Source organism: Danio rerio, chromosome 3 (assembly GCF_049306965.1).
Source record: "Danio rerio strain Tuebingen ecotype United States chromosome 3, GRCz12tu, whole genome shotgun sequence".
In the NCBI taxonomy this organism is placed as follows: Eukaryota; Metazoa; Chordata; class Actinopteri; order Cypriniformes; family Danionidae; genus Danio; species Danio rerio.
Window position 1 is genome coordinate 44,364,019 of NC_133178.1, and position 26,487 is coordinate 44,390,505.

Genomic DNA, 26,487 nt, shown 5'->3' on the forward strand with positions numbered 1-26,487 from the left:
TCCTGTTGTTTATGGAGCTGTTCATATTGTGTCCAAACCCCTGATCTATAAAGAATAACTAGACTGCTCTTTGCATTCTGAACTGGTGAGAAGCAGTGAAGCCACTGGAATTGTTTGATCAACCTCCACCATCTTACTATTTCCTACCGAAAGAGGATTCCAAAAACTTTGCTACAAGGATCAGTTGCTCTACTTCAGCCTACAATTGTGACATGAAATTTTCATGACAAAAACAAAGAGGCAATTGTAAGCAATTCTTCTACTTCTTGTTAACTTGTTTTGGTGGCAGAGTCCAGACACTAGTCCTGTCTTGTCTTGTATGTCGTGCTCAGCTCATTCTGTCTTGGTCGGTGTCTCTTGTTGTTGTAAGCTGCGTGTTCGTGTCTGCAGCGTACGATGTCATTCTCAGCGTTTCAGTCTAGTTGGTTTTGGTTGGCGTGGAGACGAAACATGCACATTGTGCACCGTGTTTTTATTTATTGTGCTCTCATGTCTTGCATTCTGTTTGTGATGGTGTTGTTAAAGCACGTGGCATGCTGTTTACATTGTGGCCGCATGCTTTAGTGTCATGTTTCATGTGAACACGCGGTTAATGAGTTCTCTCATTGGCTATGTTCAAGTCGTGTTTTACATGATCACATGGCTTGTGTTGTGTATTTGTGTCATGTGCTCTCCTCATCTATTGTCTAGTCCCACCCTCCTTGTTAACCCATTGCTAATTTATTATGTTCATTTGTTTGTTTGTTAATTATTTCTATTTATAGTCTCTTCTTGTCTGCTGTTCTGTGCCAGTCCATCATCAATTATCACCTTGTCCTGTCGTGTTTTATTAGCTGCTTTCATGACACTAAAGCATGCGGCCACAATGTAAACACCAGGCCACGTGCTTTAACAACACCAACACAAACAGAATGCAAGAAAGGAGAGCACAATAAATAAAAACATTTACCTTGCAAAATGTGCATGTTTCGTCTACACGCCAACCGAAACCAACTAGACTAAGTCGCTGAGAATGAAATCGCACACAATCACAAGAGCAAGCAAGCAGCTCACAACAACAAGAGACACAGACCAAGACAGAATGAGCCGAGCACGACAAAGAACTTGAGCCAAGCATGACATAAAAGACAAGACAGGACCGCCAGCCTGCCCAGTCAAATTTGTTTGTTTATTTGTTGTTGTTGTTGTTGTTTTATATTGTCCCCCTCGGGTTGTTTTTGTTGCCTTTTTGTTTCATTTGTATTATTAATGAACCCATTTTGAGTTACTACAATGGAGTCCTCATCTCCTCTCTACCTGAACATGACAGTTATGATGTATTTGTTTGTGAAGTGGTCATAAAAAAAGGACATCTCAAACAAAGGTCATCTTTGCATTTAAAATGACATAACCGAGTGAATGACACTTAACAGTTATAGTAAGCAAGAATAAAATCTTGAGATTCATGAAATGGGTCATATTCATGAATATAAAGGTGTCTTGTGAACACACCCTTCAAATAAAGCGTTACAGAAACTGCTCATGCAGGATGTGTGCTGTAACTTTGATCATGAAATGTAGTGGTTAAATAGCAAACAGAAATCTCTTACGTTTTATTAAAAAAATCCTTAACTTAAGTTTTTTTTAAAGAACACTAAGGGAAAGTGTATGTAAACAGAATTTGCATACTAATGTTAAACTTTATCTTAAAATATTAATGCTACTATAATCATGCACAATTGCATCTTCTAATTTAATTTAAGTGAGGATGTAGATAAAATAAACATCCCCAAGAAGAAGAAAACCCATTAATATAGAATCCAAGCAGTTGCACCATAACGCACCGCAACTTAAGGTCCTTTTATTGCATTCAGCAGCCTGAAAGGACTGAGAGCATTTAGCATCGCTTTAATGATGCTTGATCACCTCTCCAAATGCATTAGGAAGCAAACCCGTCTGTAAAGAGGGAAAGCAGAGAGCCGTGGCCCCAGCAGGCCAACTCTAACTGACTAAATCAACAACCCTTCATCAATACCTGCCCATGTGAAGTGGCAAAACAAGGAACAGCGGGGAATAAATGGTCCTATGAAATAATACACAGAGATAGCGGCAATTGCAAAGCATGGACAAACAGAATTAAAGAAGAGTTCAAATAAAATCAGCTCCCACCGACTGTGAAGACCAGAGGCATCCATCGCTTATGCCGCACATCGCTGAACTCACAAAGCAAATTTCCTCTCTGTCGGATTGGTCATTTTTCATGCTGGCAGAACATAAGCTCCAAATCTACTCTTTCCCTGCACTAATGTTTTTTTTTTTTTAGAGTGCCGACAGTGCAGAACGCCAGCGAGGGCGGACGGGTCAAAACACCAGACTATTCTTCTTTACGATGTAGAACGTCTCGGATTAGGAATGATATAAGGTTACCACCAGGGTTTCACTCAATAATGCTGTGGAAGTGAAGTCTATCCAGCTATGCAGCTCTCTTAGGGACTATTATTCACACTTTCATCATCTTTGCTGTACTACGAGGGGGCAGGTGTGCTGTAAATCACTGTCCATCTTCTAATAGCGCGGCTTCTTTAATCATTAATGTGCACTAATAAATTCAGCAGCTTAAAAATGCCTCTGGATTAAGAGTAGAGCTCGCCTTGATCAACCACTACAATGACCTCCTAAAATAGCATCACAAGAGAGAAGCAGAGCGGTATGATCATTTGAAGGGAGAGGTATATATTTAGTACATTGATCAAGGAGAAACGGCTTCTTCAAAAGTGTTATATTTTATGAAGGAGCGTTTTAAGTCAGTGGAATTTAAACTGTATTAACGAGTATTCGTGATATGTCTGTGGCAAGCTGTCAATTTCCATAGAAAACAGAAAAATATCTGTATTGTATAATAATATATTTACAATGAAAAGCTATGAAGTTAAAGGCTGATTTATACTTCTGCGTCGACTGATTGGCGTGACCCAGGGCGTAAGCCATGCATTGTCATGCATTTATACTTTTGCGTGCTGTTTGTGTTGTTTGCTATAACATCTATGAAATGCAAGCTGGCAGCGAGATTTTATGTTTGTTTGCAGGTGTTTTGTTTTTTCTGAATGCTTCCTTAATGTACAAGTGCCTAAAACTGGCTGATTCAGAGGCAGGAAGCGGTGGATGTGCAACCACTGTAATCAAAGTAAACACAAAACACAAGTTTCCAACTGAAGCAGCTTCACAGCAATCAGCACTTGTAAACCCTCACTCTAATGCTGCATTCCCACCAGACGCGGAAGAAGCATCAAGTGCGAGTGATTTACATGTTAAGTCAATGCAAAGACGTGAATAGACATTTGGCGGTGTGAATGATGTGGTGCGAATGACACGAACGGCGCAATACCCGCAAATTGAGTGTTTTGCACGGTTAAAGCACTTAACGTGCAAATCGCGTGTACCGCTCGAGTTCGAAAAATCTAAACTTCAGCGCACATTCGCGCCAGCTTAACCAATCAGGAGCTAGCTTGGTTGTTGTCTGCACACACCAACAACAGTTCATCAAACTGGGTTTGGCTCAGTCAGAAGCACCGCTGAATGCTTCCATTATCCAGGTTAATTTTCTGGAGGAGCTTATGAGCTCACAGAGCTGGGTGCACCCCTGAAAGGATCTAGTGGACTCAGACACTGCTTCAAACGAATCGACGCTATTTTTCAGCCTTCATAAAGCACATAAACACAGTTATTTCACAATAAAATCCATGTTAGCCTTTTAGCAATGAAGCTAGTCAACGTGCAGACAGAAGCCCTGCCCATGACGAGAATCGGCGTCTGTTGTGAAGTGAATTTGGCGCGCGAATAAATCGGATTTGACAGGCAAATAAAGCAGATTTTGACGAACGAATAAAGCAAGTAAACTCAAATGTTCACTCGTCAATTTACGCACGAATAGTGCTATTAATCCTCGCTTTCCACGTCTGGTGTAAACATAGCATAACAGGCTTGCTCCTCTTCCATGGCTCTTTGCCACCCCTACACTCATCAGCGCTATCAAGCCAACCAATCACAGAGCTTGCACTACACGTCATCGTGATGTGTAGTTAAATTTTTGGTGTCAGTCACGGCGAGGGGTGTGCGGTAGGGCTGTGCGATTAATTGAAATCAAATTGAATCGTATTAGCTGAGGCTGTAATATAAAATGTTTATTATTTAACTTCCCCTGCTCAGAGCAAATGCATGACTGCTGTCTGTGTGTGACAGTCTTACTAGCCAATTGAATGAGCACATTTTTGCTCTGCCCAATCAAAATTGCACAACCGAACTATGTGGAACATCCACAATAAAAAACGAACAAACAGGAAATGAACAAGTGGGATGATGGCATTTGCCGCTTCAGAAGAATTATTAGATAAATTAATATCAAAGAAAAACAGCATGTCTACAATATGGATATATCTTGGTTTTAAAGTCACAGACACCAAACAAAACCAGGTAATTTGTAAGAGCTGTCGCAAAATTGCTGCCACAGCATGACGAAATACAACAACCAGCACCTATAAAAGCAGCACAGGCAGCTATATGAGGACTGTCTCGCTAAAAAAAATCGACTTAAAGTATTGCCAGTGACACTCAATCTAGTAGCAAGCAAAGTTCAACTTCAGAGTTATTTGCTAATACTAGTAGATTTCTTTTCAGTCACAGCATTAGCAGTTAGAAGCTATGATACAGAATATTGAGCTGAAGCTCAATTACAAAATTAAAGCTTATACCAGGAAAAAAAAATAGATATTCTGATATTTTTTTTTAAAAATGTCAAATACCAGCAGTCACACATTTGTTTATATTAAGGGGTGTTTTTAGTTTTAATTATTATTATTATTATTATTATTTTAATAACAATTTAGTTATGGCAGAAAATAAATTATTGAGCAAAAAACATGCAACTTAAATTAGTTTCTAATAATTTTGTAAAAAAAAAAAATAATAATGACTAAATCGTAAATCGTATCGAATCGTGAGTCAGGTGAATAGCTACATCCCTAGTGGAAACAACAACAACAACAAATAAAACATACATATATTTTAAGGTCAGTTAGTGCAAGTTTTTCTCAGTTGAAACAGTTTAGACTTGCATTTTAGTCTAATCACATTTTTAGGCTTAAACATTATCTGTAAACTAGGAGTTAAATTATTAAATCAGCTACATTAATAAAATCAGCTAAAATATGCTAATAAAATGTATTTGACTACAAATAAGATTTCTGAAATGAACTACGGCTGGACTAATCCTTCTTAAACACCAATGCAGTGTCCTTGAAATGGTTTGTTTTATTGAATAAAGTTTTATATCATGGATAGCCATTAATAGGTTAGTTCACCCAGAATTATTTAACAGTTTCTTCTCCTCAGTGTCAGTATATAGATGGCATTCCCAAGAACGATGTATGCGTCACGCTGCTGCCATAAACCTCAGATGCATCTGGGCTTTGTTTCAAACAGAGATAGCCACATGTGGGCATCCGGGATATAGATTAGCACACAGCGCTCTTCTGAATACATTTCATACTAATACTGAGGAGAAGAAACTGTTCAATGAAATACTCTAATAGATTCATAATATTTAGATTTAACCCCTGAAGACATATGAACTGTTTTGAGTGTGTGTTTTATTTGGAACCTTTCTGTCTATGGAGGATGAAGAAGCGCTCGAATTTCATCCAAAATATCTTAATTTAAGTTCATATATTACAAAAGAAGATCTCAGGGGTTTGGATTGACAAGAGTGTGTGCGTATTTAAAGTCATTTTAATTTTTGGGTAAACCAACCCTTTAATGTGCTGTTAATTTAATTAAATTTAATTGTAAGCAACATGCAGGGATGTTTAAATAATCTTTGTATTGCATGTTATTTTTGATAAACAGTGAATATAAGCACTTTCAACGTTCTGGTATTAGAAGCTCATCTGTAATAAAGAAAATAAATTAGATATTTTTATTTACATGACTGCATAAAGTATTAATAAAAGTTTTTATTGGCCTGTGGATTTAGTACTTTTAGCTACTACAATGTTTAGTAACTTACAACATGTTGACAAAAAAACGTATATTATAATAAAAGCTTATTTTTTGTAGAGTATGAAAATTGTACAAGCTTATTTGAGAGTATTAGATTCAAAGTTCAGAGAAAGCCTTTCCAAAGCTGGTGGTTCTTACCGTGTGTGAGGTAATGGAATCGGGAGGGAGATACACAGAAAAGGATCAAAAGTGTTGCTCTGTTTCTGACAGTGTGGACAGGTTAGCGAGGATCTGGAACCAACAAAGACCACAGTGAGAGATTTCAACTAAGATAAACATTTACATGCAGTCACCAGGCAGAAATCAATGGCCATACCTGTACTGAGCTTGAAACAGCTCCTGGACAAATGAGCCGGCTGACAGAGGAGGGGAAGGTCCCTCTAAAGCTGCATCGTCTTCCTCTGTGGGTGGCTATGACGGCAAACATGAGAGCGAGAAAAATGTAGTGATACATTTATTTATATAGCAGATACGGCAATTTACAAGGGAGGATAACAAGCACTTCAAATCACTAGAGATCAGCAATATATGGATGTTATGACAAGTCTTAAGGTTGTTTAAAAAAATATCTGCACAAATTTCTCAGAAACATAGAGTGTTGATAGGAAAGTGTCTGGTGCATATGGAGAGGAGTGAGTGTGTCCACTCCAGGGTTCAAGTCATATACCTTAGTTATAGGCGTAGTGCTGAATTAGTAGCTACCACTCATCTGTGTGAAGCACACTCAGCATTGCACAATGTTTTCTAAGGCACCGTTTACACGAATACGTTTTTGTTTTAAAACACACAAGTTTTGCTACGGTCACACCTTTTGGTCACATTACCCCAGAGTCTTCGAGCCCTTAAAACAGAGCATTTTAAAAATGCTGAAGAGGCCATTTTTATTTTAAAATGCTGCTGCTTTGTGTCAGTGTGAATGGGGGAAAAACGGACACATGTGGAAACGGAGACGGTGCTGCAGATATTCGCCTATCTGGGGATTTTCCCTTAATATTAAATAGCCTACACAAAGTTCTTGCATCCTTCCCTTGCATACCTGTCAACCCTCTCTTTTTCCTGAAATTCTTACAATTCTATCCCGCTATCATCACATAATATTTTCCAGTATTTCTCCTACATATTTTTTTATCTTTTTACAAAGGGTGGCAATAAACACTAAGTCACTAAAGAGCTAATCCTCCCTATGCGCAACCCATACCGCCGAACCACTAGGAGACCCCTGGCTTTTTTTTTTTTTTATCTAGATTTAGTTTTATTTGGCCATTAAACACTTTGAAATGAATATAAAATACAAAAAAATAAATAAATAAAAAAACAGCGGGACTCCCTTCCTTTTCATTATAGGTGCCGTCGCCCTCCTATGCAATTCTCAAACCAGTCAGTTAATGTATTGGTGCGTGACTGTCAGCTGAAGCGCTCCATAGAGACAAAGGCCCCGTTTACACTGTTAGGTCTTGATGCCCAATTCCGATTTGTTGCCTATTTCTGACTTTTTTGCCTGTCCGTTTACATGTTCTTTGAATTGTGACCCATATCCGTTTGATGCGTTTACAATTGCCATACAATTTACAATGCTTTTGTCATGACACTTTCAATCCCATAATGCACTGTATGGACGTTTAATCCTGACTTTTATATGAATGAACTAAAATAGGGTTTCTGCAGGTTTCACCAAGTTAAATTTAAGACTTTAGGACATTAAGCCCATTGTGAATGAAATTTTAGACTTATACACGGTTTAATGCTAAGGATTCTTTTCAAACATCGCAGTTAGAAAAGATTTTCACTTGCCCCTTCAAACAATTACTAAAACTGTATCCATTTAATAATACAATAATAATAATTTTGTTTGTTTTTTTATTAGTTTTCAAATATATCCATTTACAAATTCCATAACCCTTAACAAGAATAGAACAAAACATACAGTTGAAGTCAGAATTATTAGCCCTCCTGAATTATTGACCCCCTGTTTATTTTTTTCCCCAATTTCTGTATAACGCAGAGAAGTTTCTTTTTTTAACACAATTCTAAACATATTAGTTTTAATAACTCATTTCTAATAACTGATTTATTGGATCTTTTTGTCATGATGCCAGTAAATAATATTTGACTAGATAATTTTCAATATTCTTCTATACAGCTTGAAGTGACATTTAAAGGCTTAACTAGGTTAATTAGGTTAACTAAACAGGTTAGGGTAATTAGGCAAGTCATTGTATAATGATGGCTTGTTCTGTAGATAATTGAAAAAAATTTTAGCTTACAGGGGCTAATAATTTTGTCCTTAAAATGGTGTTTAAAAATTAATAACCACTTTTATTCTAGCTGAAATAAAAGACTTTCTCCAGAAGGAAAAAATATATAATCAGACACACTGTGAAAATTTCCTTGCCCTGTTAAACATAATTTGTGAAATATTTAAAAAAGAAAAATAAAAAAAAAAAAATCAAAGGAGGGCTCACAATTCTGACTTCAACTGTAGCTGTCAATTACTTCTGTCAATAATAATAATAATAATATTAATTTAATAATAAAAAATATAGGTCAGGTCAGTAACTTCAGCAGTAAATAATTTTTAAGAAAATGTTACTGTAAAGAAAGTAAGTGAATGCCATTCTTAAATAAAAAGTTAAAAGTTTAATTGTTGGTGATTGTAACTGTTAATGGCCAGATAGGGTAGCTATACATGAAAAGACTTTTTAGGACTAAAAAAAAAAAAAAAAAAAAAAAAAATTAAGACTTAAGACCTTGTGGATACCCTATGGAAACTATGATGTGCTTTCAACATGCCAGTGGAAATGCGCTGTAAGAAATAAAGTTTTAGTAAACTAGGATCCATTAATCCTATTTGAAATGGCAGGAGACAGTTATTATGTTACAAATATTTGTTCCGCCTGTGATGTTTCAAAAGGAAATTAATATTATCGTAATAAATAATTAAGGCTGAAATCAAGTCTAATGGTGTTGACTAAACAGAACTTGTAATCTAGACACGTGGATACATTCCTTTGAAATTCAGCATTATTTCCATTATCCAGATCACTCTCACAGGCCAAAGTCAAGATGCATTTGTTTATGCTGCACCATAAGGTAAAGCCTCAATAAACAAACCCTGTATATATTGGCAAGATGGTGTAAATAATGAATAATTTCAGAGACTCTTCTATAAGTTTGGGATTTGAGCTGAGCATCTGTCTCTCCAGAGCAGTGCAGTCAGCCAGTGAGCGAATCAGTCAGTCAGCCAGGAAACTGTCAGCTTCTTGGCACAAACTCCAGGAAACCACAACGTTCATCTAAATCAATCGGACAAGCTGAATGACCTCATGCGAGGATGCAAGTGGCCGACCCTGACCAGGACACCACAGGCTGTAAAAAGAAACCAAATGAGCCCTCCTTCCAAACAGCTGATAGGATGTGACTTACCGTCCAATGGACTTGACAAAGGGCAGAATTTAAGTCCCCTAAACTCCTTCGCCCTGATCTTTGTCAGACTGATGTCTGATGTGAACCTCTGAGCTGCCATTCCAGGGCAGAATAGCTCTATAAATCCAGCCACGTTTGGCTCGTCTCCTGTTCTGCCATTTAAACGATTGAAATCTCAAACTTTTATGGGGCTGCCAATACAAAACCCCTTCTGTGCAGCCTTTGTAAACAGCTAGAGTGGTTAACGTCTCCTAATTCAGATGACCTTAAAGTGATAGATCACTCAAAAAAGATCAGCGGACATATTGGTGTCAGCTAATAAATGCTTATTTTCACCCCAAAATGAAAATTCCCTCAGCATTTAATCACCCTTAACTGGTTTCAAACCTGACACCCATAATAGGAAAAACAAATACTATGGAAGTCAATAGTACCTGGTTTTCAGCTTACTTCAAAATATCGATATGTTTTTCTCTCTTTATAAGAAGAAAGATGCTCATAAAGGTTGGGGACAAAAGAAAGAGTATATGATTACAATATTTTTAGTTTTCTGTGATCTATTTAATGTCATTATTACTGGCCTGATTAAACTAAAATAGATACATTTACTAAAAGTTTGGAACAAGTGAAGAAGTATATGATGACAGTATTTTAGTTTTAGGTGATCTCTCCCTTTAATGTCATTATTATTGGCCTGATGAAACAAAAATAGATACATTTAATAAAGCTAATAAATATGGGATGCAATGATATGGAAATATTGCTTGTTAAATTAATGTTGGTTGGTTGTTAAAATAACCATTTACAATTTTTTCTTCCGTTGAAAAACGGAACATAAACAGTTTGCAGTGGCCATTCTTCCAGCTTTGGAAGTCAACGGCTACAGTCAACTGTTTGGTTACCCACATTCTTGAAATCTTTCCAGTGTTAAAGAAAACGTTGCCAGCCAACTCCATCCTTTATAATGATTTCACCTAAATTTGATGACCCTATAATTTTCTGCCAGAGGAATATATGACCATATTTTAACATCATAAATAATAGCATATTATATACATAAAAAACTTCTGCTTTAAAAAAAAAACAAAAGCTTTTTATCTTATGTTCATGTATTCACATTTTATCAACATATAAATGAAGATACAAGCTTCATTAAAAATGCAACATTTATGAAAAAAAAGCAGAGAACAGTTCTGTAACTCATTAAGGACATGTACTAGGGTTTTCATTACTGGAATTTATCTAAAATATGAATTGCTGTAAAAACTTATCAATTGTAGCGAAGTGTCGTCTCTTAATTGACAATATATTTCATCAATGTTGGGGAAGAGTTCAAATATCTTATTTTGAAGAAAGCTCCAACAGGTTTGGAACCACTTGAGGGCAAGTAAATTGTGATTTTGTCATGAACTATCTATTACAACCCTTTATGATGTAAAAGTATGACTAGGCCCACCTGGAATCTACGCGCACAATTCCACAGATTTTCTGCAGATTTTTAGCCCATCATTAATTCTGTTTATTTACTTGAGTAAATGTGTGTAAATCTATATTTATTCAGTTTTTTTTTTCAGTAATATTATTGACTAATATGAAAATGTTCATCTGATTTATGTACAATGCAGTTTGTAAGGTATTATTTTCTGTCTTTTACTAGATATATTATGACAAACTTGCTTTATTCACCAAATAAAGTGAATCTAATTGGATTTGCATTTTAAACATTAAATAAAAGTTAAAAATATAGAATTTTTTTTATTCCATCTATTAAGATTTTAGTTATGATACTCCCTTTTACCAAAATTCTCAGCAGAAATGGCAAAAAACGTCCGCAGATTCCGTCTGGCCCTAACTATGACTAGCAAGAAATAGGATTTTAAGTTATGGTATGAGCCATACCTTAACAGATCCTCTGATGTTGGGGTGTACCAGATGGTTGAGGTCTTCATGGACGCGGTCCAGTAACCAGAGAAGAAACTCCTGGGCATCGTGTTGTGCATTTCCCCGATATTGCATGGCACTCCTAGAAACAGCATTCTACCAAAAAAAAAAAAACAGTATATTAGTCAAGGGTATTGGTCAAGTATTGAAGTGAGATACACAGTTGTATTGTACATTGTACGTTCATGTTTGTATACACATTAACATTAACTAATACAACCTTATGTAAAGTGTTCCCAACAACTTTGTTGACTTGAGTATCCAACTGGAAGCATATTAAAATGTATAAAATAATATAAGAGTACGGCTGATGTTATCAATAAACATGAGTGTGCCAGAGGAACACACAAACAACATGACAGCAAGTTGAGAAAAGATGAAAAGAACTGTTATCAGTCTAATGTTGGAATCCAACGTTGCGGTTTCCGGAAAAATTATGTAACCCTGCCGCAAAGTCATTCATTGCTGTAAATATCAACACTGACAAAACCTGCTCAGTGCACTAGACTAATCTACCAGATGCATTTTATTGCGTCGGGTCGCTTCAGCCAACTAGCCTAACTAGCCTAGCCTGAGTAATTTATATGAACTGATATAAGATAAATAAAAATGAGTTAATTGAAAAAAAAAATAGATTAAATTAATAATTTTGGCAAAGGTCCTCTTTTTAAGAATCATTATGAGTTTAATTTCACTGTTGTTGTATAAAATAATTTAATTTATACTATTATTATTAATCTTATTATTACTATTATTATTATAAATGTCTTGTATGGAATTATAAATAAATCTTGTTCATTTAGCTTTAGCTTTTTGTCTTTAGCATTTATATATGCTATACTTTATTATAAGTATACGGTTATGTAGGTTAATAACCTTCAACTGCAAGTATTTTTAATTGTAAATAATTTTTTTGGAATAATAAAAAAAAAAAGAATTAGGGATTTTTTAGGCCACATCGCCCAACTCTATATAAAAGTAAAAAAAAAACATCAGTCTTTTGTTTTAGAGTTTAGTTTTTAGGATTGTTTTGCCCCTAAAAATTCAACACTACAAACTCTTAACTATAAAAGTCAGAATTTATTATTATAAAAGAAAAGTGATTAATGACACATCCTCTTAAGGCCCAAGGTGTTTTTTTTTTTTTAAATGAATTTTTTTTTTTTTAGGCTTATTGCAACCTAATTAGAATAAAAATCTAAGTATCATCTTTTGATATGATGTACTTTTAGAGAAAAAATGATGTTCAAATATGTAGACTCGTGGTCCGAATTTACATAAAACTCTATTTCCTAAATGTTTTTTTAATGCATATATAACATGGATTTTTTTTAACTTGCTTTAACTTTAAAGATTAAAAACAACATTTTATCCCATTTTGGACAGTTAAAAATAGGGTTTGGGATATTTCATTTGCTGCAAAACAGTTGCAGGATGACAACGTTTGTCTGTAACAAAATATAAAACATTCAAAGCATTTTAAATAGAAGGATATGCATTATATGTAAACAATCTATAGTATACTGTTAAAAAAGTTTCTTATTATCATTGCAAGATCCAATTTATTTAAATACATACCCATACAGTAACCACATTTTTTTCCCCATTCGGGTCTATAAAAACTAAAATAAAAATATCTAGATATTTCTGTCCATCATTTCATACAGTATGTCAGGCTTTAAAGGTAGCCTAAATATGACACTGAATTAAACCATGCATTCTGCATTTGCAAACAGTAGATCTTCTGAAATAATGTCAGTGTTTTAGGTCTCGACTGCCAAGGGACCACTTAAATAAATTAAAGGAGGTTTGTATAATTTCTGTGTCACTATGGCGTCATTGCACAACAATCCAAAAATATGAACATTTTCAAACGGTTCCCAGAATTACTTGGACAAAATCACTGCAGTGTTTATTTGTGTCCATGGAATATATCTATCTTTCTTACAGCTGTACAGTGGGATAGGAGAAACCTTTTTAATTTAAAGCTGACTAATAACCTACCAATCGGCACTGCAAAGAAATCATTGTTTGTTAAAGTTAAATACAAGTGTTCTGATTGGATAACAAGCACAACCTGGTTTATTTTAACATTTCTTAAACAATCACTAGTTTTAAATGCTATAATTTTAATCATTGGTTTTCTAATAACACGTTTAAAGCTTGAACGTTTCACTCTAGGTGATTTAGTGTACATTTAAATCACTCAGTTCAATTAATCAAGTAAAGCAACTGACATGAAGAAAGATCTGGTTCCCCAAATTTTTGGAAAGTAAGCCTTTTCATTCAAATCCAATTAGCCATGGCTTGCTTTACAGTTGCAACATCAGAAAAAAAAAATAATCTACCTAGGTGTGTGATGATATAAATATATAATGAAATGACAGACGATATTTTACTGGGTGTGTTATTGCTCTGCTATTTTAAAGAGTATCCTGGACAGTTGACTACTAACTTTTTGATATTCTTCATATTCTGTAGATCCATTCACATCAGGGACAGACAATGCTTAATAGTGCCCTATAAAGAAAATCTGAGTATATCTAGGCGAAAAATAAGAGACCAGTATATAGAAACTGCCATACTGTGAGCCTCAGAAACCATTGTTTCCTTATTCTCATGTAAATTTTACGAGTGTAAAACCATGGGGTCTGTTCATCGTACGTGGATTACTCAGGCCCCGTTTACACTAATGCGTTTTAGTCTGAAAACGCATAAGTTTTGCTATGGTTACGCCAACCGTCCACACTACGCCAGAGTTCTCGAGCGCCAAAAACGGAGTGTTTTGAAAACTCCGTCTCAGTGTGAACGGAGGAAAACGAAGACATCTGAAAACGGAGGCGGGGCTACAGACATTCGACTATCTGATTGGGGCTTTTCCTCAATATTAAGTAGCCCACACACACAGTTCAGTCTCACATCCTGACAGTCAGACTTCACACGTTTGATCAAGGCTGCATTCTCCCCCTTCTCAGTTTGATATGGAAAACAGACTATCGAGGACACGGGTAAATCTTCAAAGGGAACAGTGTACTTTATAACTTCATTCACATCACCCTGGCTACGTTGTTTCACTTTCTCAACAATAAAATGAAAACATGATTTAAGGAACTGCCTATTTTCATTTTGATATTAGCAACTTAACAGACAGCAGAAATGTTGAGGTGTCGCGCTGTATAATATGAGCGTCATCTTCACTGTGTGGATATTTATAACAAAACGGAGCCGATAACAACTGCCTCCTTTCAATTTCAGTGAAAATACGAAACACACCCTCTCTTTTGCTGAATATCACTTTTAATAAGCAATAATGGCCATTATAAAAGTATAACATACAATAAGTTTATACATTATAGGAAATAAAGGCAAGCGATCAGTCAATATACAGAATGTACATGGATTAATCATTAATTTATCTTTGCGCTTAACCAAAACACCTGAGAACAAGTAATAGATTCCAATGACCAAAGTCGGGGAACATGTCGTTAGATAAAGACAACAAGATGAATGAAATATCACATTTAGCAAATATAGTGAGATTAGATCCAGCGGGAGATGCTTGATGAGCAGTCCAACTAGCAGAGCTCTCATCTGGGTAGAAAGAATCTTCATCTGGGTAGAAGATCTTTTGTGTGGACGGAGAGCAGTTAAGAAATGCTGGTTAAAACGCTAGTGTGGACGCGGATCGTTTTCATTCCAAAACGCCATTTTAAAACTAAAACGCACTAGTGTAAACTAGGGTTGTAACAATATACCGGTATGACGGTCTACCAGGATTTGAACGTGCACGATTATCATACCATAAACAATTGCATATCAACGGTTTTAACCCTTAAAGACCGAGACAGCCACCCACGGCTAAAAATAAGTATTGCTCTTAAATGTTTAATAACTTTTGATCCGCTGATCCGCTGATCCGACTCATACAATTCAACGATTGGCATAAAGAAGAGAATCTCAGTTTTCCAGTGCTGTATCACATAACATTCGCGGACTTTCAGAGGCCCCAGAATCAGTGCAGTTACATCATCAAAATTTGACAACGCTGATTTGACAAAGAAACGCTCGTCACTGTGTCTCCGGACAAACCAGACATGATACATTGATGCATTGTCCCTCCTCCATGCCCAGATTGGTTCAAACTCGCTATATCACAACCAATAAGCATAGGTTTCGCTTTTGTTTGTGGACCAACAATGAGCTTTTTGAACAACACGGAATGAGAGATAGGCATACATTTATACACGGCTAAATAAAACGCAAAAAAAAAAGTTTTGCATGAAATAATTCTCATACTAAGTACTTTTGCATGCACAGCAGCACAGAAACATGACAAAACAGTGACACAGCAAAGACGAACTGCTGCTCGTGCTGTTTTCAAAAGACGCAAATGAAGGTGCAGCTGTTTGTCTGCATTGCAGACAACCATATCCAAATCCATATCCACAGACAACCATATCCATGCTGGCACATAAAACCTAAGGATGTTCCATATTGAATCTAGTTTCGTTATGTAACTATTTATAGTATAGTAAATATTTATATCTATTTTTTACTGAGGATTTGCACCATGTTTATTTGGACTTTATTTGGACTTTGACACATTATTTATTATTTTCTTATTTTTATTTGTTCATTGTAAGTGGTGTTGTTTATAGTAACTGAAAATATATTATTTGGAAAAAGTCAAATTTGCTTCACTGTTCTATTATTTTGTAACATTTGTAACATACCGTATACCGCGAAACCGTCAAACCGTGGTATTGTTTTAGACGATTATCATACCGTGAAAAATTCATACCGTTACAACCCTACTACACACACAGTTCAGTCTCACATCCTGACAGTCAGACTTCACACGTTTGATCAAGGCTGCATTCTCCCCCTTCTCAGTTTGATATGGAAAACAGACTAAATCTTCAAAGGGAACAATGTACTTTATAACTTCATTCACATCACCCTGGCTACGTTGTTTCACTTTCTCAACAATAAAATGAAAACATGATTTAAAGGAACTGCCTATTTTCATTTTGATATTAACAACTTAACAGACAGCAGAAATGTTGAGGCGTCGCGCTGTATAATATGAGCGTTATCTTCACTGTGTGGATATTTATAACAAAACGGAGCCGATAACAACTGCCTCCTTTCAATTTTAGTGAAAATACGAAACACACCCTCTCTTTTGCTGAATATCACTTTTAATAAGCAATAATTATAAAAGTATAACATACAATAAGTTTATACATTATAGGAAATAAAGGCAAGCGATCAGTCAATATACAGAATGTACATGGATTAATCATTAATTTATCTTTGCGCTTAACCAAAACACCTGAGAACAAGTAATAGATTCCAATGACCAAAGTCGGGGAACATGTCGTTAGATAAAGACAACAAGATGAATGAAATATCACATTTAGCAAATATAGTGAGATTAGATCCAGCGGGAGATGCTTGATGAGCAGTCCAACTAGCAGAGCTCTCATCTGGGTAGAAAGAATCTTCATCTGGGTAGAAGATCTTTTGTGTGGACGGAGAGCAGTTAAGAAATGCTGGTTAAAACGCTAGTGTGGACGCGGATCGTTTTCATTCCAAAACGCCATTTTAAAACTAAAACGCACTAGTGTAAACTAGGGTTGTAACAATATACCGGTATGACGGTCTACCAGGATTTGAACGTGCACGATTATCATACCATGAACAATTGCATATCAACGGTTTTAACCCTTAAAGACCGAGACAGCCGCCCACGGCTAAAAATAAGTATTGCTCTTAAATGTTTAATAACTTTTGATCCCCTGATCCGATTCATACAATTCAAAGATTGACATAAAGAAGAGAATCTCAGCTTTCCAGTGATGTATCACATAACATTTGCGGACTTTCAGAGGCCCCGGAATCAGTGAGGTTATGTCATCAAAATTTGACAACGCTGATTTGACAAAGAAACGCTCGTCACTGTGTCTCCGGACAAACCAGACATGATACATTGATGCATTGTCCCTCCTCCATGCCCAGATTGGTTCAAACTCGCTATATCACAACCAATAAGCATAGGTTTCGCTTTTGTTTGTGGACCAACAATGAGCTTTTTGAACAACACGGAATGAGAGATAGGCATACATTTATGCGCGGCTAAATAAAACGCAAAAAAAAAAGTTTTGCATGAAATAATTCTCATACTAAGTACTTTTGCATGCACAGCAGCACAGAAACATGACAAAACAGTGACACAGCAAAGACGAACTGCTGCTCTTGCTGTTTTCAAAAGACGCAAATGAAGGTGCAGCTGTTTGTCTGCATTGCATACAACCACATCCAAATCCATATCCACAGACAACCATATCCATGCTGGCACATAAAACCTAAGGATGTTCCATATTGAATCTAGTTTCGTTTGGTAACTATTTATAGTATAGTAAATATTTATATCTATTTTTTTACTGAGGATTTGCACCATGTTTATTTGGACTTTATTTGGACTTTGACACATTATTTCTTATTTTCTTATTTTTTATTTGTTCATTGTAAGTGGTGTTGTTTATAGTAACTGAAAATATATTATTTGGAAAAAGTCAAATTTGCTTCACTGTTCTATTATTTTGTAACATTTGTAACATACCGTATACCGCAAAACCGTCAAACCGTGGTATTGTTTTAGACGATTATCATACCGTAAAAAATTCATACCGTTACAGCCCTAGTGTAAACGGGGCCTCAGTTAGCCGGATTTGTTTATTGATGATTTGACACGATCCAGGATCATTTCGTTCTTCAAAACTGATCCGAGAGTTGTCATAGCAACAGTTCTGGTAGATCAAACCTGCTAGGGAGCAGGCTCATTTCATATAAACTTTAATACATTTGAATTTGACTGAACTAGTGCTGCACATGTAATCGAAAAAAAGACCATGATCTCAATTCGACCCCCCTACACGATCTTATTTCAGCATCTCTACGATTCAGACAATTATATTTTCAAGTTTGGGAGAAGCATAAGGAGGTGGCACAAGTCTTCACAGCTCCAAATGGTATTGAAAGAGTCACTTTATTTATAAGGTATAATTCAACCAAAAATGTCATTTCTGTCTTCATATAATGACGTATTGATGTCCGCGAAATGACACGAGCTGACACACTGTTTACCGTTTACTACTGAGAGGATTGGTTGTTTTTGCGTTATTTCAAGCAAATTTGTACTTCCTGTTTGAAACGAATTTTTGAAGCTGCGTCACGGCCATGACATAATAGCGTGTATTCCAGCATGCAGACTGGACGTCTGTGCCTGAGTGAGTCTTATTACGTCTTACAGTGTGATACATTAATGCATGAGTAAGGCTTGGTTCAAACCAATCAGCGCGCTCTATTGTGGAACTTCATTAATATTCATTAGTGTCACCGTGTTTACGCCACAAAGACGCCACGTTGTGTTGGCAAAACAAGCGTGAAGTGTTGCTTTTATAGTTTGCTGCCGTTAAGTTTCGTTTTCATTTTCTCTCTGTGAGAGCTCAGTCTCACGTGTGGATTAACAGTGTACGCGACGCTCGACAACAATAACTTACGTGTCTGAGGATTATTGTTTACCTGAGAGCTGTTCTCATCTGCAAACGCTGAAATCTGAATTCGCTTGTAGTATTCTCTCCATAAAGACGCGGCTCTAGTTGCTGGTGATTGTCCTGTCTCTACAGATTTGGTAAGTGAGCGACCAGTGCTCTTTGTTTATTCAGTTTGTTCGTACCGAATTAAGTTACTATTGCACTGAGTGCAGAAATGTTAGCACCGCATTTAGTGACCGGAATAACACACGCGGCTTTCTGATGCTACCTGCCGTGTGCATCTAAGTTTCCGGGAAATGCGGAGTTTTTTTTCTCTCTCATTCGCTGTGCGGTATCAAACATTGCATGAAAAATACTTGCTTGCAGCAGTTCCTTGAATCAAATATCACGTTTGTCGCGAGAGGCATGAATGAATTCCCTGAATGAAAGAGCCAAACTGCAGTTAAAGTCCAACTTTTAATAATTTGGCAAATAATTCGACTACAGATGTCCATGTAAACACAGTCACATTGTCCGCTGTGGTTGTGTATTTTGACTCTGAAACTTGCGCGTGCACAAATAGACACTCCCACACCATCCCACTTTAGTTCCTCCGACACTCCCCCCTAAACAGAGCTGGACACGCCCACTTTTCTGACTTTTTCCAAAGTAGAGGTGTGAAAACACCCTGCTGAAACGAGGGGGTTTCATGGCCCTTTAAGAGCCGATCCTTCCTATACACAACCCATACCGCCAAACCACCAGGGGCCGCCCCTTGCTCTTAAATGCGAGTTCTGTGCTTTCACTTTATTTAGGCATGAAAACACATTGAAATGAATATAAAAACTCTGGGTTTTGGGTGCGTGTTTGAACAGACATATACACATAATTAATAAGAACATCTAAAAATGAAGATCTTTGTGGGTTTTTTTCCAAACCCAACTAATTTTGTCCTAAATGAGCATAAAAAGTTAGGACAGCACTCGAATGCTTTCATTATAACGTTAGATGTGTGCATTTTTGTAAGTGACACCTGTTATTTAATGTAATCAAACAAAAAATTCTAATAAATGAGATTAATTCACAGCTCTTTAATCAGAATGTGTAAGTTACACAGTGAAGAAAAGATAAATGATATTTCATAACTTGATTCTATTTCTTTATGAAAGCCATTACTTTTAATAAGCTCAACTGTTCGCTAATTTATTTGCTGCTAATACATACTATTTTTTTTTCTTTTGTAAATAATAACAATAATAAAACATATTACTGACCGTTTAACAGTTTTTTTTTTGTTTTGTTTTTTCTCAGTGAAACAGCTCCAAAAAAACATATTTAGTAGTTTGAAGATTTTTTTTAGGGAGGGTGTGGGGGCATCCTTTATTATCGTGGGTATATCGCTTATTTTCTAATCCTAATGTTGACAGGTATGAAAGTGTTGTGCATGAGAATAAAAGTTTAACAGTGTCAGTATAACTACTCTAGCTTATATGTTAGATATAGACTAGGGATGGGAAGATTCATCGATATGTATCGATACACGGTCATGCGCGTGCACGATGCGAGTGCATCGGTTGAGCAGCAGAGGATGAATGAAATTTTGGAAGCAAATCGAGATGCATCGGTTTTTGCGAGATGCATCGATTTTTCCGAGATAGAGCTTATATTTTTAATATAGAATGTATTTTTTATTTATTAACAAGTGTTGTCAACCTGTTTTTGGCGCATAATTTAATTGACCTACATAAAGTAAGCCTTAGCAACGCATTTGCGGATGTGTACACTTACACTACAACTCTGTCAGGTGTGCAGATGAAGCTAGTGGAGCGCCCTCAGAAAGCGCGAGAAGCAAAACAAACATTTTATTCCTCACTGAGTTTTAAATCTAAAGTATGGCAACATTATGGATTTAAGGATGTACGACATGACAGGACAGATGCAATTTACAAAATATGCCGCGCATCTGTAAAATACGCGGGCAGTATGACTAATCTGAAATCGCACTTGAAGCGGCGCCACGGTGTTGTTGTGAAAGCATCTTCCAGTGTTCCTGCATCCCCGGCTTTCGCACTGCTTCAACCAGCTCCAAAAGTGGTGAGAAAAGCATTGCAAGTTTTTTTTCCTGTGCGCAACAGTTTTGTGCGCTCTACGCCAATAACGAATGCTATTGCATTGTTCATCTGCAAAGATATTCAGCCTAGTGTCACGGAGAACGAAGGTTTTAGACACCTCCTCCTGTTAATTTTTATTTAATAATAATAATAATAATAATATTAATAATAATAATGATAATGATAAAAATAATGGGTGTCACGGTGGCACAGTGGGTAGTTTTACCACCTCACAGCAAGAAGATTGCTGGTTTGTTATATTTTTATTAGCCTGTTGTTTACAGTGACAGTGATGTTTGAAAGCAGCATAACACTGCTAGTTCACAACCTTAAGTTTTGAATAATCAGTGGCAAAATATCTTTGTAAAACTTGTTTTCATAGTTGAAAAGTTAAATCACAATTCTTGTTGTGCAATGGTAAACCTTTATGTTGAAAGAGTGCAAATATATATATATATATATATATATATATATATATATATATATATATATATATATATATATATATATATATATATATATATATATATATATTTAATATATATTGCACTTATACATTCTGTTTATCTTGAAAATACTTAAATAATATGTGCTATATGTTCTAAAATGGCCCTCTACTGTAAACTGACACTCTGGCTCTGAGAGAAGAGCCAGTTTGTAAAAAAAAGTCTTGGTTTTGCTTGGTTTATAAATAATCAAACTCATTCAATGGCACAGCATCCTCTTTCACATCATCTCATAAACTTGATCTAATTAGTTAGTGCTGAAATATCGCATCGTATCGTGATATGGGTGTGAATCGTATCGTGTTGCATCGCAATATGTCACAAACGTATCGCTAATATATTGGATCGTATTCTTTGTATCGAGATGCGTATCGGATCGGCATTATAGCTTAGATGCCCAACCCTAATATAGACTAATGCATGAGGGAATCTGATAATGACAAATATCTGATTTTACCAGAAGAAAAATTGGTCTAATAATGTCAATAATTGTCAAAGACAGATTGCAAGCATACATCTCAAACACAATAATTCAACTTTAGAATTATGAATAGTTGTACGCTGATGTCATCATTTTAAAGTGAATTAACAAACAGGACGTGTTTAAAGTCTGTTCAACTGCACCATTCAGTCTTTACAATATGTAGCATTTTAACCAATAGTAAACCTACACATAGACCTTATATTATTATTGGTTTACTACAATACAATGATAATAGCCTACTCACATTAACCTTTATTTTACATCTACAGAATCGTGAGAAAATCGTGATCTTGATGAACATTATTCTAATTTTAGCCAGAATCATGCAGCCATAGACCGAACTGAACCATGTAGTGAAAAAAACACAATCTAAGAGCCTACTCACAGTATGCTATTCGTACCGTGCCCAGGCCCGTTTCCCGGATCATTTGAGAAGTGTGAGTGCGCTGAATCGGGCTCACTTGGGCTAAGGCGCAGTACGCTTGTGTGTGAGTGCAAAACATGCCAAAGCCTGAAACTGAAAGCGAGACGTGACCTTTAAGGGACTGTAAGGGGTTAAGGGAAGCAAACCCTTCACTGCACGACAGCTGCACCTTTAGCAAACCTCCTAATTCCTGCAGCATGAGGGCTTCATGATTGTTTATGAGCGTCAAAGAGGTTGATCTGTTCGGCGAAATATTTGACTGCGTGTTACCGCATCCCAAACGAATAAGCGTCATAACTGAAGAAATCTCCACTGTGCTGAGCGAGAGCGCTTCTGACCAGCGTTTCATCGATGACGTAAGCGTGCCCAGGCCCGATTGCAATGTAAGTGCAGGCCGTCGGGGGAGACGGGAAGGGGGACAAGCATGCTTCAGCCCGGTTCGAGGCAACTGTACATAGTGTCAGTACGCCAGAAGTAAATACCAGTTTATAACCAGACTTCATCACACAGCTGCATATGCTTGCATTCAGTATGTGTGTGTTGTTTGGCTTTTGCAATATTCTCAATGTCAAAATTGCACATGCTTAAATCAATTACCATTTTAAAACCACAGAAAAAATGTATATCACACAGCCCTACTTTAAAGCAACTAACTAAACATCAAAAAAGCATTGTTTGTAGAATCATCTACTAGAGCATCTACAATAACAGGATCAAAACTTCAAACTTATTTATCATGATCTCAAGACTCAAAAAGCATTTGACTAGATTTAAATACTCTGACTCATAAACCACTTGTTCAAATGGGTTTTTAACATTTATCCTCATAAACACCTGACTCAAGCTAAATCACATCCCTTGAGGTGTCACAGAGACAAGTGCATAACGGGCAAGCCCCGACACCAACTCGTCTGTTCTTTCTTACGGCGACTTCACACTCCATGATTGTCAAAGTCATTGCTTTCAGATTGCAGAACTATCTGGGGTGGACCTGTCACAATAATGACTTATCACACAACACGTGAACATGTCCTCAATCATTTTTGGTGATGCAACATATATCGTGGATGCATGAAAAAACAATTGTGCAGCCTCTCTAACTCTATTGGAGGTGTCAGTGTCACAGTATTTACTATAAATTACTATACTTTATTACTATTTTTTTTCATGTGGGTGCCTGATGACTGAAAGTAGATCTGTTACTTTTTTCTAGTTCACACTAGGGTTGGGCAATGTCGACCAATTTGGCATCGTACGATGTCTGATGTAAAATATCATGATGGACGATGGCTTCGTCGTTATAGGCAGAGGTGAATTAATTATTTATGAATAATTAATTCATAACAAATTAATTATTTGTAGCCTACCGTTTTAACTATCTGACCCGCATGGTCTTTGTTTTACCCATAAACAAATCATAAATAAATAAAGATAAGTTGCACTAGGGGTGTAACGATACACAAAAGGAACGGTTCGGTTCACGGTTTTTTAGCCACGGTTCGGTTCGGTACGGTTCGGTTTCTGTTTGATGTGGGGTTAGGGTTGATGTCATGTTAACAGCAATGCTAAGGGACAATTCAGTTAATAACAAGAACATCTTAACTTCTTCTTTATTAACTTTGTCATCGCATTTTTAGTACAGTCAGGATACCCGAGTAAACAACTAGAATTAAATAAATACCTCCAATATAGACTAGTCAGAAAAAAAACAATTTTCTTTAGTGCAGCCATCTTAACTAAGTAAAATAAAATTATTTAATAAAAATTAATAACTGCAGTGTAGACTAGTGAAAGATCTTCTTCAAAAACACCATAATATCCACATTCTCCGATGAGAGGCTTGATCTCTGTGCTGACACAGACGCTCATTTTTAATTATAAGGTTTTATTTAGATAGATAGGTTTCCGTTTAAATTAATGAAAAATATACATATACTGTGTTTGTAAAGTGTTTTTTCATGACATATTCACCAGTAAAATACATTGCGGTTGTGTCTGAAACTAATGTTAGGGTTGTAGCCGGCTGTATGTTTGCCTCCCGATCTCTCTCTCTCTCCCGCTCCCTCTATGCCGGTCATTTATGTAGGTCCGCCTTCACGTCAGCTGATGCCTGTCATTTCTGTAGGTCCGCCTTTTTGACAGCTGATTGGTCAGGAGACCGATCTATCATCATTTGGCGACACAGCGCGGGAATGTAAAAAGCAATTCAGGAAGAGCGGGAGAGAGAGCGCTTTTTCCTTTGATCTCGTTTTTCGTGTATTTTTTTGACATGACTATGATTTTCGTTGTTTTTGCTTAACTTTCGTTTGGGTAAAATTATTTTGCATTACTTTTGCCCACTTTAAGACATTTTGTGAGGTTTGTACATTATTTCAATTGATTTGTATATTATTTTTAGCTCCGCTCCTTTCCGACAATATAGCTGCATCTCCTCAAGTTTAGTCTTAGTGTAAGGTGGATAGGGAAAATGTCATACGATTTCCATTTTGCAAACACGTAGAAAATGTATTGTTAAAGACATCAGGTAAGAGGTGAAGGTCATCTTTGTTTATTTTATTCAGTATAGGGAAGAATGCGGCGCACGGCGCTGAAGACCTTTTTTTTCTTTTCATCAGTTTTAGCGAGGTAAGAGTTATTCATGAGTTAGAATTGTTTTATTATATTTATATCTTTTGTTTGTCTTCACTATCACCCCTTTGCTCGAGTTTAACTAATTTTTGTTTGATACTTTTGTTTGAATTTGTTACTTTATTATATTATTTTTATTAGTGTAAATATTTCTCTTTTTTTTGTATATTTGGGCATTATTCTGGTTTCACTTTTGTACATTAAATCACTTTTGTTGGCAGTTCTGTTGCTTACACCCTCACATTGTGAAATTACCACACTTTTAAAATGTTTTTCCTTACAAGTAAGTTTCGTGAAACAGTTGAGACAGACTGGCGTGCGCTTTATCTACGACACGAATTCTATTCCTGTACTCAACTGGAAAACCAAAATGTTTCCACACAGATGACTTAAATGTGTCTTGGGGATCTGCAATCTCAGTACTATGTGAAGCAGCCATCCTGCGTCCAGTAGTAACGAGTGTGATGCTTTCTCAAGTCACATGACATAACATGCACTAAAATACTAACTTTAGAATATAATATTTAGAACAAATTCTCATCATTACTAAAACAATTTAATCAAATATTATAATAAAGATGTTTTTAAATTGGTTCAATTAGTTAGAGACAAGTGACGTCAACCTCAACAATGGGCAGCAGGGGGCGTGAGAGTACCGCGGTACGCCACGAGAGTTTCGCGATACATATCGTGGTTGGTGTATCGCGATATTTCGGTTCGGTTTTAATATCGTTACACCCCTAAGTTGCACACAAATTACCACCTGTCAATCACTTTTTCCACGAGAGGTTGGTCGGTAAAAAAGGTGCACAACCAATAGTATCTGAGGTTTTCACTAAAATTACTAAGTACAAGTGTGAAAGTGAAGGACTGAAGCAGCAATGGCATCGTCTATCAGCCCCACCCTTGTTTATACAGTTTTTTTTCCAAATTACCTTGGACATTTTTGTTAACATTTATTTTTAATTTTATTTATTGGTTTAGGATATTCGTTTTCATGTTCTGAATCCAATATCTAATAATTAATTTGTTAAAATTACTATAATTAAATGTAATATTCTTAAGATTAAAATATTATGTGTTCACTAAAAGAGTGTACTTGCATTATGATGGTATTATTGTGTTAAAATGTTAAAGAGCCCATATTATACATGAAATAGGGTCATATCTTGGTTGTAAGGGTCTCCAACAACAGTCTAATATGCATGCAAGGTCAAAAAACACTTTCATGGTCTTATAATCTGCATTTATTTTTACCTAATTATCCCAGCGACTCCCGTATGAATCGTCCAGTGATTCATTTGTTCCCAAACCCCTCCTTAGCGCGAAGCTAATCTGCGCTGATTGGACCGATGACAGTCTGTCGCAATTGGTCGACTGCCTTCAGTCAGAGAGTGAA

The 26,487-nt window shown here is 36.2% G+C and overlaps 1 protein-coding gene across 4 annotated transcripts in view; it reads right to left on the reverse strand.

The window, feature by feature from the left end:
• usp31 (ubiquitin specific peptidase 31) overlaps nucleotides 1–26,487 on the reverse strand; it is a 54,185-nt gene that overhangs the window by 21,421 nt on the left and 6,277 nt on the right. For all 4 annotated transcript variants that reach the window (XM_073944948.1, XM_073944947.1, XM_005164229.6 and 1 more), the window contains exons 2-4: nucleotides 11,356–11,493; nucleotides 6,350–6,444; nucleotides 6,172–6,264 (exon numbers count right to left, since the gene is read on the reverse strand). Coding sequence is in view for 2 of the 4 variants with exons in the window: in XM_005164229.6 (XP_005164286.1) it covers nucleotides 6,172–6,264; nucleotides 6,350–6,444; nucleotides 11,356–11,493 (326 nt within the window). In the remaining 2 variants the exon portion in view is untranslated. The remainder of the gene's footprint in view (nucleotides 1–6,171; nucleotides 6,265–6,349; nucleotides 6,445–11,355; nucleotides 11,494–26,487) is intronic.